Here is a 27,078-nt window from a genome sequence, read left to right as displayed (position 1 = left end):
TTCAGTGCTTTGTCAGGTTATAAGATTAACCTAGGGAAATCAGTCGCTACGCCCTTCAATGTCCCCCAGGATATGCCAATTCAGTCTCCTTTTCAAGTGTCTAGGAGGGGTTTCAAATATTTAGGTATCTTTGTCACCCCTGACTTAAACAATCTGTTTGAAGCTAATTACTCGCCTCTAATTCAAAAGGTTAAGAATGATCTGGCAAAATGGGCCTCCCTCCCAACTTCTCTTCTTGGGAGAATCAACACTATAAAAACGAATATTCTTCCTCGATTGAACTATTTATTTCAAAATCTCCCATGCTATTTGACTTCTGCCTTTTTTAAGTCACTAAATTCCCATATCTCTCGCTATATTTGGAATAGCAAACATCCAAGAGTTAAGTTCTCTTTACTTACCAAGCCAAGGGACCTGGGAGGCTTGTCCCAGCCCAATCTACAATTATATTATTGGTCAGCACAACTTAAAACATTGTCAAATTGGTTTATGAACAGGAAATACTCCCTATGGTTGGGTCTTGAATCCTTATTTTGTTATCCCAGAAGGCTGAATTCTCTTCCTTTTATTAATATTATAGATCAGTTGAATCATCTCAAGGATAACATAATTATTTATAACACACTGTTGGCTTGGCGCGATGTGAAGAAATAACTAAATATTGCCCCTGCCATTTCTTTCTGTTCCGCCCTGGCTCTGAATCCAGATTTACCAGCACAGATAAGAAGTATTGGTTTGATGGAGTGGACGTTTAAGGGCCTGTCAAGCTTTACGGACTTGTTGGTCTCTGACTCAGTTATATCATTTGAGCAAATCAGGGCTGATTTTAATATTCCCCACAAAGATTCTTATAAGTATCTCCAAATCCGTCACTTTATAGGTTCTCTCTTGAAGTCAGGCGGGATTCGCATGGGACTGTCAGAGCTGGAAAACACTATAGTTCTGGCAAAATCTCCTAAAGGACTGATTTCCAAGATTTATACTTCTCTGCTTTACCCTGACTCTTCAGGTTATAACTCTTTGAAGCTGTTGTGGGAGCGTGATCTGGAGGTGACATTTAATCCTGTAGACTGGGACAAGATCTGCAGCGGGACTTTTCCTAAATGTACCTTAATCTCTATTAATACTCTTTTTATTGGTTTTTCAATTTTATGGGTACAAACATTAGAACAGAACAAAATGACACACAACAAAACATAAAAATTAAATTAAAAGAAAGAAGAAAAAAAAAAGAAAAACCCACCCCAAACCAACAGAAAGCGCTGCGCAGTACGTATGCATAAAATGAATAAGTAAAATAGGTAAATTAAGAGACAGGTAAACGAAGAGCACATACATGGGATAAGTGAAAGAAGGAAAAGGCAGTCCTCATCCTTCAGGGGCAGAAGCTGAGTTAAGGCTTCTGTAAGAAGGAGTTCAATGGTTCCCAGATCCTCCAAAACTTGTCCGATTTGTGATGAAGGTCATGGGTCAACTTCTCAAGAGAAATAAGAGCAGAAATCTGTTACATCCACATGTCGACTGTAGGGACCTGGGGAGTGGACCACCGCAGCAAGATACATTTTTTAGCCAGGAACAAAAGAATTATCAACAGAGATTTGGTGTCTGTGTCCAAAAAATTGTCTGGAGCAACATGGTGGAGTAAAAAGAAAGAAGGAGTCAGCGAGAGCTGTTTACCAATGACCTCCTGGATTACAGAGTGAACCCCCTTCCAGAAAATCTGGATGTGGTCACATGACCAAAACAAATGGATAAATGTACCTTTGTGTGTCTTACATTTATAACAGAGGTTGGAAGTGTCAGGGAACATTTTCTGGAGGCGAACAGGAGTGTAGTAAGTCCTGTGAAAAAATGTTAAGTTCTGTTCATGTAAAAACAAAAAAAACAAAAGTGTTATCCTCTTCCCTGGACGTCAGGGGCCTGTACTACGAAGCGGGATTTGGGGTTAGCGAGGTAACTTCAGGTTTAACCCTGGGTTTTCAGGACTACGACGGTGGTTCACTTCTTACCGGGGTACATCGCCATGGTAACTTATGCTGAACAGCTAACCTGCTCCGGAGCAGGTTATGTTCGAGATACAGATCGCCGGGTGTAAAAGCACCGCCCACTGACCAATCAGCTCTCTTGGAAAATGGCATGCCCTTTCGAAGAGAATCCAGTGGAGCTCGGTGCGCGGATCGTGAGAGGAAAAAAAAAAAGAGTGGGCTGACTTTCAACAAAAATTGAATTAGTCAAGAAACTAAGCAATTCCTTTCATACCCAAGTATCAACACTTTATCATTTCTTTTCTCCTGACATAGAGGTATGTTATGGGATTCTGTTATAGTGGGAGTCCCCGCCCCCTCCGGTGTTGTCATGGTAACGTTTTGCCCCGACTGTTAAAACAGCTGATGTCTCGAACGTTAACCGTTGTTGAACGTTAATTAAATATACTGCTGAAGTGATAGACACGCTCCATGTCTCCTCTCCATTTATTCAACACAAACAAGGTATGCAAGTACGTTTGTCTTTGCTGTAGATACCCTCACTCCGTATTTCTAAGAAAACTACTTTTGCAAATAAACCTTTATGTACAAACTGTAAATATACGGTAGAAACAAGGTATGAGTCATTTGAGAGAGGATGAAATGTCAGACCTCGTTTAATTTGAACACGACATGAACTTTTAATTTCAAGTCTAAATATTAAGTTAAATCACAGTGTAATTTATCCTTTGCTCTTCGCTACTGAAATAAGCGGCTCTGACAGCGGACTTCTCCATGCTTGCGATTGGTCATGCGCTGAAAACACCGCCCCTTTTATGTGCACGCGCTCATATCCAGATTGGAGAAACCTGGGTTGATATACCGAGTTGATAACCACCGTCGTGTGACCGCTTAGCGTGATTGCAATTGTCCGGGTTAGTGAATCTGGATAAGGAAAAGATATCCTGGGTATGTTGAACTTGCTTCGTAGTACAGGCCCCAGGTCTCACCACCATTTTCATCCCCAGGAGTTCCCACATATGCTGAGAACATGAACGTTGAGCTTCAAAGATCATTACACCGTCCTGCTAAAATACATGCGTTGTCTCGGCTACGATAGGATGCTTGAGCTCTGCAGGATGTAGGTGGCCATGCTCGTTCAGTATTCCTTTGATTTCTGAAGGAAACACCACCCACCAAAGCTCATCCTTCAAGCTTCACCTTAGGATCTCATGTTGGACTCATCAGATTGAAGTTAAAATTTCCGTTTGTCTTATGTTCTTTTGTGATTAACACATGTTTGTTTTAATCACTTCATCCTCACTGAGTTCCCCTACAAAGGCTTGGGCTCTGTTTCAGAGTTTCATAGAAGATCTTCTTAGTAGATTCCTGGATCGGTCCTCATTAGACAAAGTACCTTCACGCCCTTTGAGGGTTGATGTGACGATACCCAAGAAAATGTTTAAGGGTTTTTGTAGTTTTTAAGCATGACTGACCTTTATGTCATCGGTGATGAACTATCGTCCTTTAAATTACTCTGTTGTTCTTAATTTCAAGCAGCATGTAGTCCCATATTCATAAAGTGGGCAGTATATTCCACTCTTTAACTTTTAACAAGGCACTCCTGTTTTTTGAAATCCACTCCGGGTTGCTGTGGATGCTAAAATTCAAGCATGTCATAGTTTGACATGTTTAACATTGTTCCTCACTGGAGAAATGAAGAATTCTGTAGGAATAAAACAAACAAGCAACAAATGTTGGATGGAATCCAAAGATGCTCAACAAAGGTCATTTTGATTGTCCCAACTGTGGAACTGCTGACAGCTATAAATTTATAAGTGATGAGTTACATGAACATGATTGGTTTTGTCCCTTTTTGAGTGAGAACTAATATGAATGTGTTTCTTAAAGTTTGTGTTCACATGCACCACAGTTCAATGGTCTGACAACACTTATTAGGTAAAAAGGTTATGGATGGCCTTGACTGTTAATGGGAGGATTATTTTTAATGTAATGTAAGTGGAAGTATGCACACCCAGTGTGATGGCCAGACTCTTAACCTGTTGGGAAGGAGAAATAGCAGAATTATCAATAACAAGAGAAGATCTGTCAGTTTTGGATAGTGTTGATTTCTTTTTTTACCAATAAGAAGAATCTCTTTTTTGTCATTGTTTAGTTCAAGGAAGTTTGAAGAAAACCAGGACTTGATTTTACCCATCCAGTCAGTAATGGAAGAAATAGGGTGGTTGGAAGTGGATTTACTGGTGAGGTAGAGCTGGGTGTCGTCCGCATAACAGTAGATGCTGATATTATATTTGCAAAAGATATCACAGAGGGGAAGGAAGTAGTTGATGAAGAGGGGGGGCCCCAGGACAGAGCCCTGAGGCACACCTGAAGTGACAGGAGAGGGTGGGGGATGTGAAAGATTTAAGCTGAATTGCATCTTTTTAATAATAATAATGGATTAGATTTATATTGTGCTTTTCTGGACACTTAAAGCACTCACAATGGGGGAATGGGTTCATTATTCATTCACTCGTCATTCATTCTTTTGCTTAAACGATAGCAGAACTGATGCTCAATGAACTTCATGCATGGATGTCCCATCATTATCTTCATATGTCACAAGGATTTCTTGTGACGTCAGTAATGTTTAAAAGGGTTGTGGTCACTGTGGAGGAAAGTCCATCACAGACAACTGCTGGGTGTGTGTTTAGGCTCTTAAACAGTTTAGGATGGAGTGTGTTTTTGCAGCGCTGCCTGTCCTTAGTCCTGATGGAATTGTTTCACTCCAAATTTGTACCTCAGAGTTGGAAAACCGTGCAGGCTTAAGTGGTGTATTACCAGCACCACATTTCTGACACACTGCTGTGGATTTCTCTGTTTTCATGTTTAAGTTACTGCCACAAACCTCAAATTGGCATCAATCAGTAAACCATGCAGCTTTTCCCCCATCCTCCACTATCAAATACCCATTTATTTAAACCACAACTGTTTGTGGTTTGGTTTTTTTTCCCTCCAGGGAAATAGCGTAGACGGTCAAATTCTTCTCCGAGGGACTACTGCTGATTGGAGTCTTTTGTTTATTTGACAAATTCTGATTTTGTAATGCAATGAATTTGCATGCCAATTGATCTAAGTATTTTAAAACTTCATGAACTGTGCTCAAAACACAAGCGTCGCCACAGATTTATGCTGACAAATGCCCCATTTCCTTACAATAACAATATACACAACTGCAAAGCTACTTAGAAAGAAACTTTTGTTGGAAACTGTTTCTACTGCATTTCTGTAGTTGTTTTGCTTGAAGATGTCATGATCGGATCAGATTCATCAGTCTGCTTCAAAGTGGATGCTCACTAAGAAGCAGAGAAGAGTTCAAGATGTTTCCTCCTCATTCGACATGACTTTATCGTGTTTAGATGTTTCTAAATTCTCCGTTTTGTTTCAAGACTGTTTTTGACAACATGAAAGAACCATTTTTATTTCTGCTAACAAAGAGATCCTGTTATTTAATGTAAAGTTATAACATTACATGTACTATTTCTCATGCAATGTAACTACCCTCGTGTACTTGAACCATGCACAGAGACATGTTTTGGTATCCTTCCATGAAAAAACAAAAGGTTAATGGAATTCCTCACAAGTTATTCCACATTAAACATAATTAAGACTTTGTTTAAACTTTGATTCAACTGAATATTTACATAACAAAACATATGTTGGCATGGATAAAACTGATGGTGTCTTTTGTTTTCCACACTACTTTTTAATTTTTGACATTGTCCCACTCAGGAGTTGCAACTGAAGCTGAATTTCCTGACACTGGGCAGCATGTTTACACCAGGATGCCGTCATTGAGGATTAGTTATGCGCCCCAAAGCAGCCCCAAAGCAGCCCCAAAGCCTTTTTGCAAACTTTCTGACCAGATGTAACTTTTTTTTCCATCGTAGGGCCCTCCTAGGTCTTCTTACAAGGAGTCCATTGCTGTTCAAAAGACAACTGATCAAACTTTGACCCGAGAGCTCAGTTTTAAGGTTGTTGCATGTTTTCCCTCTGATCAACTTGGTGGGAGCATTTCCTGCTGCAGTAACGTCCTGAGAGGTTGGCTACGCTCCCAAGATACCTCTGAAATAGGATTGCAGATTTAGTCAAAGCAATACGAATCTACTCGTAGATTGATGGCCTTATAGCGTTTACAACTCTCTCCTTTGCTAACCCTGGTCTGCATTCAGTGTGGCGCACACAATTAAACCAAATTAAACAATTTCTCCATCTAATTAAGATGAAGGGCTGATAAAAATGTTAAACACACCTGTGATTAATTATCTAGTAAAGATGACTTTAACTAAATCATTTATGAACAGATCTGTAGAGGCCATTTTATATATCCATGTAAAATAAACAATAACCAATTACTTCACATTTTGGTTTACTCTATCAATACTGAAGATATGCAGGTATACACAACGCTTTTGCTTTTGATTGAACCCCTTTAGTGAAATAATTAAACTTTGATTCAATGAGATTTAAGGACACCATCAGATTTGAACAAGTTCACGCACACTTGTTCCGGTAAACAGACATAATATAGGTGTAATAATATCTGTCACACACAGAGACGATAGGGGCTACGGTGAGGCGCAGCGGGCCCCAGCTGAAGACACTGAGGCACAGGGCCGTTATCACTAAACATAAAGGCTATCTGCAGTGTCCATGTGCCTTAACATACAATATTCAGACACACCCAGTCTTCATATGGTCATTTCCAGACACGAATCGTCATGTGCACTGGTCTCACTGGTAAAATGGTATTTATTACATTTTTCACAGAAACCTAAAGCTCAAAATGGTCAAATCAAATCAAAATATATATATATATATATATATATTTTAATATTTCCATCTAAAAAGCAAACTTATTTTAGATTATTGAATTTCACATTACAGTATATATTATTTAATAGTTCTACGGAAAAAGTCTGATTTGAAATTTTTGCTTTGTTAGTTACAAAGTCAGAAAAACAAATAATGAAACAAAAGTGGATGGAAAGTAGGGAATATTTGATCTAAATGCAGGTAAAACATCAAATTCATACAACTGCAGTGTAAAAAATAATCATTTATTCATTGGGATCATTTTGGTGTTGTGGTTCCCTGGTTGAGTGGAGATTGTTTACAGATATTTTAAATATCTCTATCTGGAAGATCAGAATGAATAGCCCCATTGGTCTTCACGACTTTTATAGCGGGATGAGCAAGAGCAGCATTGGATGAGCTCTATCAGTATTTCAACAAGCAGGCCGGTTTTAGTTATCACTGAGAACCAGAGCCGAAGACCCACCTAGTCCACACATTACACAACATCCCTCAGTGAGGAGTAAACACTGCGCGGGCCTTCGTCATGTCACTTCAAATCTAAATTACAATAACAACATATTCTTCCAAGCCTGCTTCTGTCTATATGCCAAAATTATGATCAATGACAATTCTAGCACTCATTTTAAGTATTTGAATTGTCCCCTATAGTATATGTTTTTTTGGTGTCTCACTCTTTATAAGTAATGAAAACAACATTTCATAAAAAGTTGGATGCATTTTTAAACACACTCATGACCTTATGAGTTCAGAGCTAAATTAGTATGCAGATGACAAAATAATTCATGTTTAGCTCTGAAAATTATAGAACCACCCTCATGCATTATGGTATTTTATTAAATATGCATCTAATTTCTTATTAGCCTTTTTCCTGCATGACGTCAGTGTGAGTTTTTCTGGCTGAAGGATGCCAGAACACCAGAAATGCTCATCTTTGAGTTTGGCGCCCCCTAGTGTAAAACATAAGTTATTTTCCCTCCAGCAGCCTTGTGAAGTCATTCATTTCCATTTCCTCTGAACAGATTTTTCCCTCTGAAATTGGTACATCACACATTACGAAAGCTGTGGATTTAACATTTTAAATGCCTGACATCTGAAATACACAGAAAATCCTAATTTCTAAAATTTGAAGTGTTTATTATAGTCTGAAATTAAATAAAACACCCCCAACCGCCTAATAGATTCTCAATAGTTTGTATTATGACATTAGGTACGTTTTTTTTATTTTATTATGGAGGTGGTACAGACATCTCAAATGTATGCACCAAATAGAAAACAGCCAGCATTATCAGGTTAAACATTTCTCACATGTACATATCACTGCATAAAAATCACTGTGGGAAAAAAAAAAAGTGCATAAAAATAGTAATTATAAACACAAAGTACCTTACATACTGGTGCCAGGCTGGTAGCCGAGCAGGAACGTAAAGCTTTATATGCACAATAACATGCTGCTGCTAGACAACCATCTCGAATGACTCAAAGGAAGGCACCCAGGGGAGAAGACCGTTGCTGCTAATTAAACACCCCCAATGTAGGAGTAGACTTAGTAAAGTAGTCTGTTCAAATAACAGCGAGAGACACAGTAGTCAAATAACCAACACCTTTATTCAAAATCTTCAGTTTGATATCTGAAGAAACAACTCAAACTGCTTGGTGGAAAATTTAGTGACATTTTAAATCACTGCAAAGTCTGACAGATGATGGTTATGGTTTCAGATGCACAGAGATGACAGCTCCATTAATGACATTAATGAAGTGTTAATAAAAAAAAACAACCCAAAAAACAAAACAATAAAAGACAACCTGTCAGTAGAACAAGGGAATCACGTAAAGGTACTTAGCAGAGCTCACGTTGCTGCATGCATTTACAACTCTGCAGCAGTCATTTTTTGTAATTAAAGCCATTCAAAATGACATGAATGACCAGATAACTATATTAATTTTGCATCAAATTGCCAGAGTTTAAACACTGGACCACTATCCATTACTTATGAACAGAGTGAAAGTCAGGGGTCAGATAAATGCTTTTCCAAAATATTATCTTTCTCCCTTTTATTGAGAAATTTTACAAAAACTTTCCATTTGCACTGAAAATGGTTACGTGCATGTTACAACCTAAAAGAAAATAGAAAAACCTTGGGGAAGAGGCTATCAAATTAGAGGATGGTAAGAAATCAGACTCCCAGTCTCTGTTCCTATATGAAGGGAATTCCAGGAATGGATTCATTCATCATACCATAACTTTCAATATTTTAAGATACGGTAATCATTAACAGCCTGGAGGACCCTATTGGAGCAGAGAGAGGAGACAGAAGTTTACAGACCTCCATCACAAAGAGCAAAGTGCTTTGTCCCAGCCGGTTTTAGGAAGGGAGAGGAACCGAAAACATTTGCATGCAATGCACCCTCCCGGATCCTGCTGATGTTGGAGCAGGGGAGATGGAGGCTTAAGGCTGACTTATGGTCCCTCGTTACACCAACGCAGAGCCTACGCCGTAGGGTACGCGGTGACCCGCACCGTACGGTGCACGTCACCGCGTACCCTACGGCGTAGGCTCTGCGTCGATTTAACGCGGAACCATAATTTAGGCTTTACATGATGACACATGGCGCCCGGCTTTTGGTGATCTTCTCCAATGGTTTCCCATCATATGCAGCCTGGACTGAGCTCATGATCTGTGGGAGGTTAACAAATAGTAAGCGTAAAAAAATCGTATATGGTCTCAATTCGTAGAGGTGCTCCAAAACATGTTTTAAAAAGTGTACTTGACCTTATAAGGTGTTGTTCTCTGGCTTGGTGTATTGAAGTGTACTTATATGTGGTATATTTGCGTAAAATATAGGTACTTTGTCTGCGTATATACTGATACAAGGCTTGTTTTTTGTGTCATACAAAAATATTATATATGGAAAAAGACTATTATAGTTATCGGTTTTCAACTACGTCATTTTTTATTTTCTAGTGGTCTGTCTAAATGACTTGGTAGTAACTGCCATCTCTTATGTAAATTTGCTTTTCTTGAGAATTTGCACCCAAAACTAACCAGAGGAACTTTGATTATAACAAATATGGGTTCATATTCCCAGGAATCATAGGTTATTTTGAGAGATGTTGCATATAAAATAATGTCATACATAATTTGAATGTGATTAAGGTTCTTTAGGTATCGCTTTACTGATGTGAAACATTCATGTTATCCAGTTATGCTTACAATGTATAACTAAAATCCCCCTTTTACCTCAATAAGCAAAAATTAAAACTGCTTAATGGGGTTTGTTCAATAGGATCCAGAGGGTGGGTGGTAATGTCTGGGGTTATGATTTTATTTTTATTTATTTATATATTTATTTATTTTTTGCCCTTAATTTATGTGTTAAATTTGCATTGTTATACTTAATTATTTTTTTTTTTTTGTATTTGCTTTTTGTTATTACAATTATCTATGCATTTGTTGTTGTAATGTATCGGTGTTTTTTTTTGGGTTAAAATATCATATACATGCCCCATGTTGTTTTTTCAGAAAATGGAAAAAAGAAATAAAAATTTGATCACAAAAAAAAAAAAAATCGTAAGCCACACTTTTGTTGCTGTAAACGTGTCCTGTTTGTGGGCTTTAACTTACATCATCCTCATAGGGGAATCCCTTTGTCTCAAGCTTGGAAAAGACAAGCTGGCCGTTGATTTCAACTTCAAAGCTGCCTATAAAATAAAATGCACAAGAAAGTTGAGAAAAAGGGTGCTTATTTGACATCTTTGGATTTTTTTCAGTACAAGTATGATGAGGTCTTGTGTCAATTTGAGTAATAATTTACCTGATCTTCCCACAAAGCCGGAACAATCCGCATCGGGAAACTCGCCCTTGACAGTCTGGGCGAGCTCCCGATAGCGGGGTTCGTACCCTCATGCTCCACTGCAAGAAAAACATCAACTTTGAGAGAGAGAAACAGCTCAGATTGTCAGGCATGCTGCTTAGCCGGGAGCTAATGGTGCTAACAGCACAACAGAGCCGTAAAACCGCATCTAAGCAAACACAAACGGGAAGGGAAGACGTGCAGAAAATGAAGACAGAATGGTTCGGGATAATTACCAGTATTCGACTTTAATCGTTACCCCCATCGCCAGCAGTTGTGCAGGTTTCAGTCTGCAGGTTTCGGTCTGCAGGTTTCAATCTGAAGCTTGTGTAAAGAGCAGCCGCCCGGGGGCGGGGCTTACACCATTACGTCATCGTTACATCAGCACCGCCTGGTCAAGTTGATTCAAATCATCTCAAATCAAGCTTCCTGTTTGGAAAAGTTCGATAGAGGAAATTTTTTTTACATTTTTTATGAACTTTGTCTATTGATTTTTAATCAGAGGTGTCAAGTAACAAAGTACAAATAATTTGTTACCTTACAAAGAAATTTTGGTTATCTATACTTGACTGGAGTAATTATTTTTCAGACAACTTTTTACTTTTACTCCTTACATTTTCACGCAATTATCTGTACTTTTTACTCCTTACATTTTAAAAACAGCCTCGTTACTCTATTTCATTTTGGCCTTTAAAAAAAAACTATCCCGTTAAATTGTGCCATCCGGATGGAGTGAATTTGGTTGTGGTTGTGGCACAGATGTTCTTGTCCAGTTTTGTTCTTACAGATTCCTGCAACTAAACTTGAACATTCCAATAAAGGTTAGGATAAATGATAACATGCCTCTGAAGTTTGACTTTTTGCACCATTACAATACTTATAGCAACTAGTCATCATATCTCCTGCTCTCTGAAACACACGTTAATGCTCAATAGTACACATATATGGTTCTTTAATATATTTGCATTATACTAAGATGCATTCATTTTCAACGGCTTTTGTCCTTAATGGCTTTCCCCCCCCCTTTTACATTACTTTTACTTTTATACTTTAAGTAGTTTTGAAACCAGTACTTTTATACTTTTACTTGAGTAAAAAACTTGAGTTGATACTTCAACAGGAGTATTTTTAAACTGTAGTATCTATACTTCTACCTGAGTAATGAATGTGAATACTTTTGACACCTCTGTTTTTAATACACAAATTGACAACGATAAAGTGCATGTAAATAACAGTAACATAGGATCCAAAAAACAAACAAACAAACAACAACAAAAAAACAGACAAGTCGGCTTGGCCATATTTCAGATATTACAGTGACAATAGCCTCACTTTTCAGGTCAAAATAGAAATAAATAAATAAACGACAAAATGTAAATAAAAATAAAGTGGAATCTTATTCCGGTGTAACTGGGAAGGTGACTTTCTCTGCATAGGCAAAGGTCCCCACATTTCACTAAATTTTCTGGAAGAGCCTCTCAGAGTGTGTCGGATTTTTTCAACCTCAAATTGTTGAAAATTCTTTTTATCCACACTGTATGTGATGGTGGTGTTGGTGATTTCCACCTCATTAGAATAAGACGTCTAGCCAATAATGTCACAAAAGTTATCAGATCTGCTTGAAGTTTAAGCAAAGGCAGTTGAGAGATGCCAAACAACGCAGTAATGGGATCAGGCTCAAGGACTGTCCCAGTTTCCTCCGTCAAGGTCTTAAAAATTGCAGTCCAATAGTTATTCAGGGATGTGCATGACCAAAACATATGCACATGATTGGCTGGTGTTTGATGACATCCGTCACAAGAGGGATCAACACTATCATAAACCTTACAAAGTCTAACTTTGGTCCAATGAGTGCGGTGAACAAGCAGACAGAAGAGGTATGTACCCGTTTAAGAATATCCTCCCACAGCTCATCAGAAATCATCTCCCCCAAGTCCTCCTCCCAAAGAGCCTTCACAGAATCCAGGGATGTAGAAGATAAGGTTTGAATTTGACTGTATATATACGAAATCATACCTTTCATCACCGGGACCAAGGTTACCTCTCTCTCTCTCTGTAAATTCTCCTGAGACAAATTATAGTCCGTCTCTGCAAACAAATGACATCTGTCCTCTTTGAATTATCTGCTTCAGTTCTTCTTTCTTTAAAAAGCTTATTCCAGTTGGATATAGTGGTCATAGAAAATATTTTACTTTTAAAAGGCATGACAGGAAGTACTGCTTTCTTTTCTTGTTGCTTTACACACAACAATCAGCACAATTGGGATATCAAGAATGTTCTGACTGGTGTCAGCAAAAAACACTTACTGGAAACATTTCTTATCAAATTCTTTCTGGTATTGATTGGTTGTATACCTCGAGAGTAAACCTTTACATTTTAAACATCTCTCATACACAGCTGCAACATAAATTATCCCAATAGTTCATCTGTTACACAGCAGCAGTGTTGGAGATTTCCTCCTGGCTTTACTGTGAACTAAGTCCCTCGCCCAGATTGAGTTGTTGGACAGGTAACGCTGGCCACAGACCGAGGACGCCACACCTGAGGGCTCAAGTTTCACTACTGATGTAACTAATTCATTTGCAAAACTGCACAGAACTGCACACTGGTGTTTTAGCATGTCAGCTTCTGCGTTTGTGTTTTTCTACTTTTAGTAGTTTTACTTTCCATATGAACAATGACCTTGATAATGGCTCCTTCATCTTTGCTTGGCTTTTTCTTTTACTTTTCATTCATTTCAGTCTTCTTTTAAAACTCGTCTCATTGACAATTTGATAGACATTTGATGTCATGATGTTGTGTTTATCATTTTAAGTTTTACACATTTGTATTTCTATATATTTGATTCTTCACCATTGATTTTGATCATGAGTGAAATAAACTTTGGAACAAATACTTTTGTTTTCACATGTGCTGTATGAATATATGTTACTTCACAGCTGTGCCTCTGTTTGTAGGAATTAAGTGGACGCTCGTGACTGCAAGGTTCATGCATGTGATGACATGACAGCATGGACACATAATTGGATCCTTTTCAGCTGAGGGTTTTTGTTAGATGATCTTTCAGTCATTTCAGATTTAACAGGAATTTGTTTCCTAAAAATAATTAAAAAAAAAACAAAAGCTGTGTCGTCGCAAACTGACAATTTAAACTGTTGTTTAGAATAACAACATAGAATAACATTTGCTTTTGATTCATGGGGAATTAAAAAAAAGGTTTCCTGGATTGATTTTTCAAAATCAACCCTGTAATGCTGGATGTGTCAAATTTGATAAAGGAATTTCTGAGACTTCTGAACAACCCCCACAATCAGACAAAAAAAAAAATAATAATAAAAAAAAATATTTATAAAAAACTAAATAAAAGATACATACATTTACCTACTGATCCATAAGGGAAAAAATATTTAGAAATTGTTAAATACAAAATTGGAAGTGGTTTTTATTTCAACATATAATCAACACTTGGAAAAAGGATTTTTGGGGGTTATTTCATATATCAGGCATTAAGGGAAATTTGTCATAACATAAACTAAGAGCCGTTTTGTACCATTCATCTTTTCAGGACGTCTCCTGAAACAGCACAAGCACCAAGTCTTTACTATGCCTTTATGTGGGCTGCTTGTCATTGTGCACTATGCACCCTGACCATGAGGGAGTGCCATTTCAGTAATGCAAAACGACTCTTGAGAAGCTTCGTATCTGTACGAGCAGCACTGAAAACATGCCAGAAACTGTGCATTATCTATGGTTTTAACATGAGATCATGAAGTCCCATGGTGTTCAAGGAAAGGTTGACGTCTCATTGCACAACTCACACCAAAACAAAGATATATTTCTATCTATTCAGGTTAAACTTCATATTTACGCATTTATTCATTATCTAATATCATTTGTTTGTGATTTCATTCTCTTTTGAGTGTAACGTTGCTCTTTAGGGCGTCTTCCTTCTGTCTGTGTTTGGTAACTGATAAATCCTCCTCAGAGCAACGGTCTACCTGCAGCTGAAGGTGCGTCTTCCTGCCTGACTACTCATTACAGCTGACCTTCAGACTCAATGGGCGTCAAAAACAAACCTCCCCAGTCATTCCTTTGGCAGTGAGAACTCGGAGCTACCGCTGAGACCTGACTGTTTGAATATGTAATGCTTATAGTTTATACTGAACTTGAGATGGCAACCAGCAAGCTGTCAGGATGTAAGTTTGAACATTTAAAGCCTCTTACTAACTACTTTGCTGTCCATAAAGTTGGAATCATCTTGTTTTAATTACAATCATTTCATGAGATGTTAAAAATAACGTTGTATTCCAACTTTATGAGCCACAGTCTATATAATTCTTTTGATTTCAATATTACGATTAGAGGTGTTGATATAAATATATGTATATTTTTCATGTTAGGGGACGGCTGGTGCACATCACAGCTTCAGATCGTGCTTCTCGGAGGCAGAAACTCTGGAAAGACGTCTGTTGGGAACTTAATCCTTGGCAAAGAAGAGTTTGTGACCAAGGAGAGGACGTCCTGCCTGCGCAGGTTGGGGATGGTGGCCGGACGGTGGATCACCGTGGTGGACGCCCCCGGTTGGTGGTGCGACTTCACTGCAGAGGAGACGCCCGACCTGGTGAAGAGGGCTATCGTGGACAGCGTCTCCCTGTGCTCGCCGGGCCCCCACGTGTTTCTGATCACAGTCAAGGCCAGCTCGGTCTTCTCTGAGAGGCGTCGGAGAGCCGTGGAAGAGCACGTGGGTCTGCTGGGCGACGCAGTGTGGGGTCACTGCGTGGTTGTCCTCACCTCTGCGTACAGGCAGTATGAGGGGTGTGTGGGAGGAGAGGGGGAGGCTCTCCGCTGGCTCACAGAGAAGTGCGGTCACAGGTGTCACACCGTTGTCTTGAACGATGACGCCGAACAAACAGAGCTGCTGGTGAAGATCCAGGATGTTGTCATGAAAAATGGAAACAGAGCCTTCGAGATGCATGAAGATGTTTTGAGGGCGGCTGCTGAGGAGAAGAGGGGGGTGGATGAGAGGGCTCGGCGGAGGTTTATGAGACTGAAACACCAGCGATGCCTCACACGAGGTGAGTCGAGGGCTCAGCAGGCTTCCCCAGAGGAACACCTCCATCCTTCTCCCCCGTTAACGGTGCTGATGGCACCAATCGTAACCATAACCATGGGTGCAGATCCCGGGGGGGACGGGGGGGACATGCCCCCCCCCAATTTCGGAAAATCATGTATTGCCCCCCCCCCAATAAAAATACCCTAAATTATTCAAAATTGAACAAATTTATTTTCAGGCTTAAAGGTTGAATATGTAGAATATTTATTAAAAAATAATAAAAAAAATAAATAATACATCTAAAAAAATAATACATCCCCGGTGCGTTTTGAGGTGTACAGAATGAAAGTACTCCATAAACTTTTTTTTTTAGTCTGAATTAATATTTTTAAAATGTTTTACTTTGACTTTTGACTTTTTGTCAACGTTCTGTTTACATTCATACCTGCCCGATTACCACCATAACTGTGTTAAAACATGATCAGTTAGTTTAAACAACTTGTTTAGGGCTCCATATTTCATCCATATATCAATTGATCGTGCATAAAGTAGTCCCATAGGATAAAAGGAAGACGGTGAGAAGAATTTGAGAGTAGACACTACATGCCCAAAACCCTTAAAATTATGATTTACGAATATAACAGTTAAGTAAGCAGTGACACACATTGTTGGCTGTTTAGGACAAATAAACAAGAAAGGTAAGCACAATAAATGATTCCCTGTGCAGTATTTTTTGGCGAGCCTTTACCAATATATGGCATGGTATGAGTTGCATATTGGCAAAAAATTTAAAATTAAAATCACGTTGTCGTCCCCCCCAATCTTGACATCGGATCTGCACCCCTGACCATAACAATATATAGAGTTTAAATAGAAACACCAGGATTGATTTATTTATGATGCCTCTCAGTGTGGGAGGGGTTCTTTACTTATTTACTTCAGCGTCACATAAAGCTGCTGTGGAGATGCAGAGGCAAACCTCTGCAGGTGCAACCAGTGAAACTCGCTGATGCATCTGCAGAATATTCGGTTGCTCTTATTACATATGCACAGTAGTCTGGAAACGGAGCCTGCGTGTCTTAAATAGGCTCAGTTTCCTGTAGAACAGAATGCATTGTTCTGTAGATACTAATAAACTGTACATGTAAGAAACTTGGGCTCTGAGTGAACTCCAAGCACCCCAGAATAATTACACATCTGCTGTGTGCATACAGTAGTTAATCAGCAGTTTAAGTCCACTTGGAGGGTATAAACACGTTTCCCATTTGTGTAGCGAATGAGGGGCACTTAAATGTGCAGAATCAATCAACTCCAAGCAGTCACAACAAACTGAATAGGCAGAAATGGTACATGCATCCAGGGCCCCATGCACTGGAGGCCGTGACGTTTATGATTCCCACATTCTTGTGGATGCATGTGGGGTACAGCATGCGAGAGCGGGGACATGGAGGTCAGGACACCGTCCCTCCTGGAAAAAAGAGGGAATAATCCCACAGACTTTATATAAAAAGGCAGTTTGTGATCTGCTAGAAATTCTTTTGAATATCTAATCCTTTAAAACAGAGCACGTGCACTATTTTGATCAAACATTTGCAGGCCAGAGCTATTCTGTAATCTCTTTTAAGCAGCAAGGGAAATTAACTTGCACCTGTCTCCAGCTTCATATTAAATAGAGAGATAAAACATGCATTTACCGTCTCCGAGCACGTTATCTCTGGATGTTTCTCCACACAAAACCCTCCGAATGAAAGGTTAGTTGGGAGAGCTATTGAATAGAAGTGTGAACAAACACGTAAGCTACTAAAACAACCGTCCCTCTGCTCTTTCATTCTTATTCTGTTCTTCTAGAGCGGTCAAGGCCAGTTACCCACATGAGGCTGGTGCTGCTCGGAGCGAAGGGCTCGGGGAAGACTTGGGCAGCGAACACGGTCCTGGGCAGAGAGGCCAGCCAGACGTGCAGGAGAACAGCCAAGTGCTGGGTTGGACAGGGGCCGGTGTTTGGGAGACAGCTGACGGTGGTGGACACGCCCGGCTGGTGGATGAACTACTTCCTGGAGGAGAGCACCCTCTTCGATCAGAGGGAGATGGCGCTCAGCCTGTCCCTGTGTCCTCCAGGGCCCCACGCCTTCCTGCTGGTGATCCGCGTGGACCGGGCCTTCACGGAGAACTACCGGAGAGCAGCGCAGGAGCACCTGGAGCTCATCAGCGAGCACATCTGGAATCGGGTTATCCTGGTGTTCAGCTTCGGGGACTGGCTGGCCGGCACGACCACTGAGCAGTACATCGAGAGCGAAGGAGAGGCTCTGCAGTGGCTCGTTGAGAAATGCAGGAACAGGTACCACGTCCTGAACAGTAAAACCAAAGGAGACGGATTTCAGGTCAGAGAACTGATCGGGAAGATTGAGGAAATGATGAGTGACTGCAACCGTGGATGGCACTATGAGATGGACAGAAGAATGCTGGAGACGCTGGAGAGGGGGATGAAGGAGGAGATGGAGAGGGCCACAGACAGGCGGAAGAAGAAGAACGAACAAAGGCAGATGGCAAGGTCTCAGCTGGGTGAGTCAGGTACACTCAGTAAACACATCTCACATTGTTTCTCCATTGAAATGTTCTTTTCAGACGTTCTTTTTTTTTTGTAAAGATATCTTTATTGAGGGCATTAAAAAAAAGAAAAAAATAAGATTTACAATAACAATATAATTATCAATATCCCCCCCCCCCCCCTTTTTTTTTTTTTTTTTACTTTTTATAACATTAATTAAACCAAAATAAATAAATAATAAGAGAAAAAAAAAAAATAAGAAAAAGGAAAAAAAAATTAAAAAAGGAAAACAAAAATAAGAATAACTAAATAAGTAAATAAAAATGAAAACAACAGCACACCCCTCTCCCCTTCCCTCCGTCATATGGACAATAAATTATATCATTCAAAATCATTTAACATATGTCTATTAATACTAGAACAAAAATGAATAATAAATTAAATAATCAAGTCCTGTGTAAACACATTCATTAATATAGTAGATGATTCAGATCATTAGTCCAACAAAGGCAAAAAATCCAAAAAAGGTCCCCAAATAAGGTCAAAAACTCTAATGGAATACAATATTTTTTCTGGAGTACTATATGATCCAAGTTCATTCAGACTTTCTAACAATCACACAAAACTTCCCTCTGACAGAGAAGCTCCAGCATCCTCCAGAGCTGAGACTCATACTTGTTGGGGGCCGAAAAGTTGGCAAAAGCTCGTGTGGAAACGCCATCCTCAACACGGAGAGCTTTGGCACAGACGCCGGAGCTGCTTCCTGCACTGAAAAGCGAGGACAAATCGCCGGCAAGATAATATCAGTGCTGGACACGCCGGAGTCCTCCCCTCTGACCTCTGACCTGCTGACGGCATCATGTGCTCTGCTCCTGGTCGTCAATGTCAGCTCCTCATTCACGGGCCTTCAGAGAGAAGCCCTGGAGAAGCAGCTGGAGGCTGCGGGGGGCCAGGTGTGGAGCAGGGCGATGGTGCTGTTCAGTCATGGCGACTGGCTGGGAGACACGAGCATCGAGCAGCGTATCGAGAGTGAAGGAGAGCCGCTGCAGAGGCTAGTGGAGCAGTGTGGGAACAGATACCATGTTCTAGACAACAAGAACTGGGGAGATGGAGCTCAGGCCAGGGAGCTCATCGAGCTGGTGGAGGAGACGCTGGTTGGAGAAAGGCTCCACAGAGGTGATCACATGTGGAAAACTATTTGCACAACAGAACTGAGGTCAAAGGAGCGTATGAGCAGCAGTCGTCAGCTGTCCCATGACTGTGAGTAACCGTCTTACACTAATCTGACCGTTCAGCTGATTATTGTGCATATAAAGCTGCTGTGAAGTCATTGTGTCTTTTATTCTAAGGGTTTGCATCCTTCAAAATCCAAGAACATCCACCAGGTTTGAAATAAAAAAAGCCCAATCATGTCATGTTTTAAAAAAACACTGTCATTACTGACTTGACAAAAATGAAACCAAAGGAACAAAAATCACGTGGGCAATGCTAAGTACCTCCTTACTGCTTCCATAGGATTTGAGATGTTAAATTAGATAGCCAGGTGCCACCAATCATCAGTTATTGATCATCAGCTGGTATGCAGATGCTTTGGTATTCAGGTTTGTTGCAACACAATGCTAAGAGGGAATGACATAAGCAACACACTAGAGAAGTCATTATTGCTGTATTTTGGTCGGGAAATGGTTGTGAAACTATTTCCAAACAATTATGAGAACACAGCATTTAATGGTGGGTGGAGGGGGGATGATTTGGGGTGGCATTAAAGCCACATGACCCGGGCACCTTGCACTCATTAATTCTACTATTCAAGCAGGGCAGTTCAAGTTTGGTCAACAGGAAACTAATCTGAAGCAGTTTTAAAGAAAAATGAGTCTGAATTTGCTCACAAGCAGGTGGGAGACTAATAAAGTTATTCAAGAAACCACTACTTCAATTTTGAATGTAGTGCTGCCAAATTTGGATCTTCAAGATAGGGGACCATGGGGTAGTTTTCTTTTTAAAATGTTTTTGGACTTGTAATATTATTAAAAAGGGGGTACAACACAGCTGTATCCCTGGTGTATGCAGACATGCTACAAGGCAGTTTGTTACTCACGTTTCATGCTCGTTCAACTTGTTTTGACAGGATTATAGTCAAAATGATAATCACGATTATTCAATGAGTTTAGTCCAATTTACTTTTTTATTGAACCATCATTTAAACATATCACATCTGTGCTACTGCCTTCATAGTAGAAATAGAAATAAAAATAAATGCAACACAAAATTAAATAACTAAACTTATATATTTCTGTTAATTCTGGGCACATATCATTGGCCAAATGGAACATGATTGTGATCAAATACACCTCAAGAAACCAGATGAGCTACATAATCACATTCTTGCTGATTATTTCATATTCTAATAAATCATAGTTATTTTATATATTAATACATGCAGTTTGCACTAAAACTACACTTGGGACCCTCACAGTGAAGATTCTGACATTTTTACTCTGAACAAATACATTTATATGGATTAAACATTGATTAAGAGTGATTACAGAACAGATTCGGGACTTATAATAGGTATGAATGTCATTTCTAAAGTGAAATTTCTACCACAAACAGACATAGAATTGGGATTCAGTATTTCTCTCCCCATTTGTGCAAGTTTTTATTGTAATATATAAGATAAGACAGAACTGCCATGCTTTAATTTGCCAGTTTGAAAAGAGAATCAGGGGAGATAAGACTAAAAGGTTCAATGTGGTGTATCATGGAGAGAGCAAGTAAGATCAGTTTTATGGTTTCAATGATGAGGTAGCCACCGCTGTGAACAAGGATAAGCCGATTATAGCGTGGGATGGGTTGATACAGTTGTTAGAGGACATGCTTGGACTCATACATTTGCATTATGTGCAGAGGTGGGTAGTAACGAGTTACATTTACTCCGTTACATTTACTTGAGTAAGTTTTGGTAAATTTTGTACTTTTAAGAGTAGTTTTGAATCACTATACTTTTTACTTTTACTTGAGTAGATTTGTGAAGAAGAAACTGTTACTCTTACTCCGCTACATTAGGCTACGTTGAGCTGTTACTTTTCTTTTATCCCTTTTATCCGCGTACGCGTCAATCTCATGACATCATCGGGTGATTCTTTGGGAAAAATGTTTGTTTTTGCATGTTTTGTCACATTTACACGGACTCAAAGACACACACAGAGTTTCTATGAGTTCATGGGCTTGTTCTAGTTCTGCCTGGTTAAAAAAGAAAAGTACAAAGGCTTGAAATTTTGTGCTACTTGTGCTTAATTTATTTTTTTATTCTGTTATTCTTTTATTTATTAAAGTACTTGAATTTACTTTAAGATTATTTTAAGTTATTTTTTATCTTTTATTAATTTAATTTTTTAAATTATTTTATTGATTTAATTTGCCTGAAGATGATCATTTTGTACTTTTGTCTGTTTGAATGGTTGTGTTAAAAAAAAAAATCAGACGTTACGCAACAGTTACTCAGTACTTGAGTAGTTTTTTCACCAAGTACTTTTTTACTTTTACTTTTAAGTAATTATTTGGATGTCTACTTTTTACTTCTACTTGAGTCATATTATTCTGTAGTAACAGTACTTTTACTTGAGTACAGTTTTTAGCTACTCTACCCACCTCTGATTATGTGTTATATAACTTCACTTCCAGTCCCTGAAGCAGCAGAACACGTGTCCCCTCCGTCACTGACCTGTTCAGGAGGATCCAGCGCTGCTGCTCAGGCCCTGGTGTTACCTGCAAGAAGATCCAGGAGGCCGGCGAGCCTCACCTTTGTGGACAGACGGAGCTTCCTCCCCTACATGGCCGCGGTGCTCTCTGGGAAACAAAGACTGAGGTGGTTGATGGTAGACCTGCCCTTCCCGTTCCCTGCTCCTCACAGCCAACCCAGCCTCCACCTTGAAAGCCTCTCGCCCAGACATCAAACAGTTCTGCTCGTCTCATGTCAGACACGACACAGGATGTCCTCAGACAGGCACGGCGCCAGGATTTTTTCTCTCCCGGTGCTGAGGGGGAGCTTGACCGATACGTGGGGGTGCTAAGAAAAATATTGATTTTCATGACTTCAGTTACTTTATAAGAAGCTTCTCGTTTTTTCAATAAAAGCAGCTATGATACACAGCACGAGCATGTTTGATATAAAAGTAGTTTTATTTAGCCAAAGAATATTCAACAAAATAACTAAGCCTAATACAGCGACTACAAGGCAATGGCAAAAATGTTTCACGTGCAAAGGTGACAGATTCAGCACCGGACAGCACCCATGCGCCTGCCAATATCCAGACATCCAAAATGCGACAAGTGTAGCCTATTTATTCCATATGCATAATTAATGAAAACAAACAACTATGCATTGGCAATATTGTTTCGGATCACAACATCATGACTTAAGAAATTTAATTATTAGTGAAATTAATAACATAGGCTACAAAGTGCAGCCGCAACGAGAAGTGCAAACAGCTTGTGTCTAATTATTCGGATCACAACATCGTAACTTCAGAAATTAAATTAATAATGAAATCAATAACATAGGCTGTAAAGATTCGGATCACAACATCATAAGGTCAAAAATGGAATTAATAATTAATAATAAACAAAGCCACAGCGAGAAGTGCAAACATCCTGTGCCTGTTAACTGGGCACACACTTAAAGAGCGCAAAAGAAACTGGCTCATCACAATCTTGGTGATTATATTTCTACTGCAAACAAAAATACATGCCACGTCCTGCTGTGCATTCGTTACAGTGTAACAGATTAAATGTCACATCACATCAAATGTATCGCAATCAGTGATCGCAACATCAGGAAAAAACTCACCAGTTATTTTAGAGGAGAACGATGCGTCTGTTGTTGTGGTTGAGTGCAAATGAGTCTATAATCTTCTGGACATCCAGGGCCTTGGTTCTTTCTGCGTGTATGGATAGGCAGGCAAGGTTGCTGAGTCGAGGATTTGCCATTCTGTTTCTCAGGTAGGTTTTTACGCGCCGCATGCAGGAAAAACTGCGCTCGCATGAAGCGGAGGTTACAGGCAGTGTAACAGATATGCGTAAAAGTTTATAGATGTCCTCAAAGCAGTCTTTGTAAGGTTTAAGCATGGACAGAAATTCCAGTGTGCTGCTGACTGTTTCACCATGTTCTTTTTTCCTTTCTAAGAGCCTTTTTGATCTCATACAACTGCGCCATGGGCTCAAGGCTCTCCTTTTCAAGGAATGTGGCATTTTTGGGGTTGAGGGCTGACGTGCCCATGAGAACTGCACCTGCTTCTGTTGAAAACCGTCGTGTCATTTCATTCACTAGTCGGTCAATAACAGGGTAGAATGAGGATGTTCGGAGTTCATCCGGAGAGGACATGGATGGATGTTCTGTTTGAATTGGAGCTTCAACTACATAGTCCTGCAGATGGCGAGGCTTGTGGGATTGTCTCTTCTCTTGTTGGAGCTGCGGTGGTTTTGCGACACCGACTTTTGCGCACAGAGCCTCTGCCTTGCTCCATATGGCTCTCCAAGAGTCCTCTGTGCGCTTTTCTTTTAGGCCCGTGATGACAGAGTGCGCGAGGTCGGTGGCAGTCTCCAGCAAAAGATTGGGGGACTGTAGAGTGTCAGACATGAACTTTGCTGTACTAAAAAGATCCTCAAACAGAATAAGGTGGAGGATGAATTCAGCATCAATGAGTGAGAGTAACGACCGTGCATCAGTGGACCTGCGTGGATTTGGTTGCGCCTTAATATCCTTTAAGGTTGCAATGATGGCGGGCAAGGTTTTTTGCACTGCCCACAGCGAGTAGTACTGGCAGGACCAGCGTGTATCAGACAGTTTCTTAAGTTCAATGGGCTGCTGAGAAGGCTCAAGTTCCCTTTGCTTCTTAATGAAATGGGCATGGACAAATGAGCCTGAGAAAAACTTGTACATATCTTGCACAATAACAAAAAAATCCCCCGCTGGCTTCACGTTTCTGACAGTCCACCAAAACAAGATTGAGGCGGTGTGCATGGCAGTGAATGTAGATTGCCTGAGGGACCTCCTGTCTGAATTTCTCTTGGACCCCGTTGTGCACACCGGACATTACTGCAGCGCCGTCATAACACTGAGCAATACAGGCAGTGTGATCAATGTTACATTTACTGAGAGTGTGTTTGATCATAGCGAAAAGTGACTCTGCATCTAAACCGTCAGCTGGTGTGAAATGGAGAAATTCTTCCACAACGTCATCATTTTTCAAGTAGCGCACCACTACAGACACTTGTTCCGTTTTACTCAGGTCCTTACTTTCATCTACCATCAAAGCAAATACTTCAGCATCTTGTATTTCACCACTTATCTGATCCCTAATCATATTTGCCATAATATCCAGTATTTCATTCTGTATATCATGATGGGTGTACTTCGCATTTCTTGGATCATCTGATATTTTCTGTGCAACTGTTTTGTCAAATTTGCCTATAATCTGTAAAAGTTCAAGGAAGTTTCCCTGGTTGACAGCCGTGTCATTCTCTGTATCTCCTCTCTGTGAAAGTCCCTGGTATGCAGTGAAACGCAATGACTCCACGACTGCTCTCATATACTCTCTGTTCTCACGGACTATTTTTGCATGTCCATCACTCAGAGCATTACATATTGTTGAGCCAGACTCTTTCTGAACAGTCCACTCATTCCACGCTGCCATAGCATATTTATGCTCCACACTAGCATTGTGTGTCTTGAATGAACTTGTCGCCTTCTTCCAGTTCTGGTAGCCATTGTGGGTAAATGCTGCCTTCTCTCCATGGTTTCCTGGACGTTGAAAGTGGCGGCATGCAAAGCAGAAAACACGGTCCTTTGAAATAGAATATTCCAGCCATTTGTAATCCTCATACCATCTACGATTGAAGTAGCGATCCTGCTGTCCAACTTTCGTGGCTGGATAACGTCGAAGAAGAGGCCGCCTTGGTTCATCAACAGGTGACTGGCTCACATCAGGGGGCGCGGTGTCTGTGTCAGCAGTGCAGCTAACGGGGGCTGTAGAGCAGCTATCAGCGATGGACTGCTGTGGTGCTCCTTCAGGTCCTGGCTCACAAGTTCCCCTCTCAGATTCATTTTTCGAATCTCCCTCTTCTTCTTTGTCCCTCTGGTCTTCATTTTCTACCTGCACTCTTTTTTTCTTGATCACAAAACGATCCATTGCATGGACTGTTTGCACTGCTAAACGCGGGAGTATAAACAAAAGACTCCCCCCGCATCTCCCCTGCCCTCACCTCACCTCACGCACGCACGCACGCACGCACGCACGCACGCACGCACGCACGCACGCACGCACGCACGCACACACACACACACACACACACACACACAGGTTATAGGGTACACCAATGGGGTACAGCACAAACACGCAAGCGGGAACTGGATTGGAACAGAATGGCTACTTGTGAACTTTTTAATGTTTTTAACTTAAAAAGAATGAAATATAAAATAAAATGCTTGAGGGGCTTAACTGGGGCTACACAGATTTCTGACGGGTCTATAGCACCCCCTAGCCCCGGTGTAGCGCCGTCCCTGTCCTCAGAGGAGGACGTGCATCCCCTCTGCCACCCCGCTCTGAGAGAGCGGGCCCTGCGGAGGCTCTCCCAGTCTGGGGACCTGCAGGCTTTGATCGACCAGTGGGGTCACAGCAGCCTGCAGGAGCTGGAGGCTTTCATCGACTCGTACTTTGAGATGGTTTGGGAACAAACCATGGGGTCGGTCCAGCCTCCCGACCCCGACCGTCCCGCTGCAGAGCTGGACGCCGCCGTCAGACACGCGGACAGGGAAGAAGTCCTCTGCTCCATCGACAGGAAACTTTCAAAGCTGGAACTCCTGGAGGAGATCAGGAGAGATTTGGCAGAGCTGAGGCTGAATCAGGAGTGTAGCTGGAGGGCCATACAGGAACTGAGAGACCAGAGCAAAACAGGCTCAAACGAGACCAGCTGATACTAGAAGTCAGTAAATACAAGTTCAGAAAGGAAGGATTTCTTCTTATATTTAATTAATGTGTATAGTAATATAATTTACCCTAAGGTATTGATCAAATATTGTTGAATTGGTGTAAAGTGTATTCAAGAGAGCTCATGTAAGGAATAAAAGAAGACAGAAAGAGCAACGTTGTTAATATACTTGTCCACAAGAGGGCGCTGTTGTATAACACTGGGTTAAATAACATCCAGTCTGTTTATCTGAACAGCTTCTACTTTTCCTCTGAAAACATAAGAAATCTTGTAATAGATTAGATGGAGTTCATTTGACTGTGATTTTTACATTGAAGCTTCAGAACTGTAAATGGCACAATATATACGAGGTGTTTTTTAGTCTTGTTCAACCAGAGGTGTCAAGTAACGAAGTACAAATACTTCGTTACTTTACTTAAGTAGAAACTTTGGTTATCTGTACTTCACCGGAGTAATTATTTTTCAGACGACTTTTTACTTTTACTCCTTACATTTTCACGCAATTATCTGTACTTTTTACTCCTTACATTTTAAAAACAGCGTTGTTACTCTATTTAATATCAGCCTTTGAAAAAATACTATCCAGTTAAATTGCGCCATCCGGATAGAGTGAATTTGGTTGTGGTTGGATGAGAAGTATAAACATAATACCATTCCGACACCCTATTGGTTTGTACGCGTCTGCTCTCTGAATCACATGTTAATGCTCAATAGTCACATATATGGTTCTTTAATATATTTGCATTATACTAAGGTGCATTCATTTTCAATGGCTTTTAGCCTTAATGGCTTTT

The 27,078-nt window shown here is 40.3% G+C and overlaps 3 protein-coding genes across 3 annotated transcripts in view; 2 read left to right on the top strand and 1 right to left on the bottom strand.

The window, feature by feature from the left end:
* The window catches only part of asb16 (ankyrin repeat and SOCS box containing 16), a 333,586-nt gene that overhangs the window by 52,647 nt on the left and 253,861 nt on the right, over positions 1–27,078 (top strand). The gene's annotated exons all lie outside the window — the stretch shown is intronic.
* Positions 9,382–11,070, bottom strand: LOC133422303 (migration and invasion enhancer 1-like). The gene is made up of 4 exons (XM_061712251.1): positions 10,934–11,070; positions 10,659–10,756; positions 10,469–10,545; positions 9,382–9,521 (listed from the first exon to the last, which is right to left on the bottom strand). The coding sequence occupies exons 1-4, from the start codon at positions 10,960–10,962 to the stop codon at positions 9,438–9,440; spliced, it is 288 nt and encodes a 95-aa protein (XP_061568235.1). The 5' UTR covers positions 10,963–11,070; the 3' UTR covers positions 9,382–9,437.
* On the top strand, positions 14,765–26,806 carry si:ch211-214j24.15 (GTPase IMAP family member 8). Its single transcript, XM_061712598.1, has 7 exons — positions 14,765–14,893; positions 15,098–15,772; positions 17,599–18,309; positions 18,935–19,555; positions 21,980–22,301; positions 23,859–23,917; positions 25,828–26,806. Exons 1-7 carry the CDS (start codon positions 14,842–14,844, stop codon positions 26,268–26,270), a joined length of 2,883 nt encoding a protein of 960 aa, XP_061568582.1. The 5' UTR covers positions 14,765–14,841; the 3' UTR covers positions 26,271–26,806.

The sequence above is a fragment of the Cololabis saira genome, chromosome 21, assembly GCF_033807715.1.
Source record: "Cololabis saira isolate AMF1-May2022 chromosome 21, fColSai1.1, whole genome shotgun sequence".
NCBI classification, from domain to species: Eukaryota; Metazoa; Chordata; class Actinopteri; order Beloniformes; family Belonidae; genus Cololabis; species Cololabis saira.
The sequence above is the reverse complement of the archived record's forward strand: the minus strand, read 5'-3'. Positions and strand labels throughout refer to the sequence as shown.

Bases quoted from the DNA above. Each gene is read 5' to 3' on its own strand.
- si:ch211-214j24.15 (XM_061712598.1), top strand. From the start codon at position 14,842: ATGCTTATAGTTTATACTGAACTTGAGATGGCAACCAGCAAGCTGTCA. The intron at 19,556-21,979 runs GTGAGTAACCGT...CTTCACTTCCAG, and splicing joins TCGTCAGCTGTCCCATGACT to TCCCTGAAGCAGCAGAACAC. The intron at 23,918-25,827 runs GTAGAGTGTCAG...ACGGGTCTATAG, and splicing joins CAGCAAAAGATTGGGGGACT to CACCCCCTAGCCCCGGTGTA.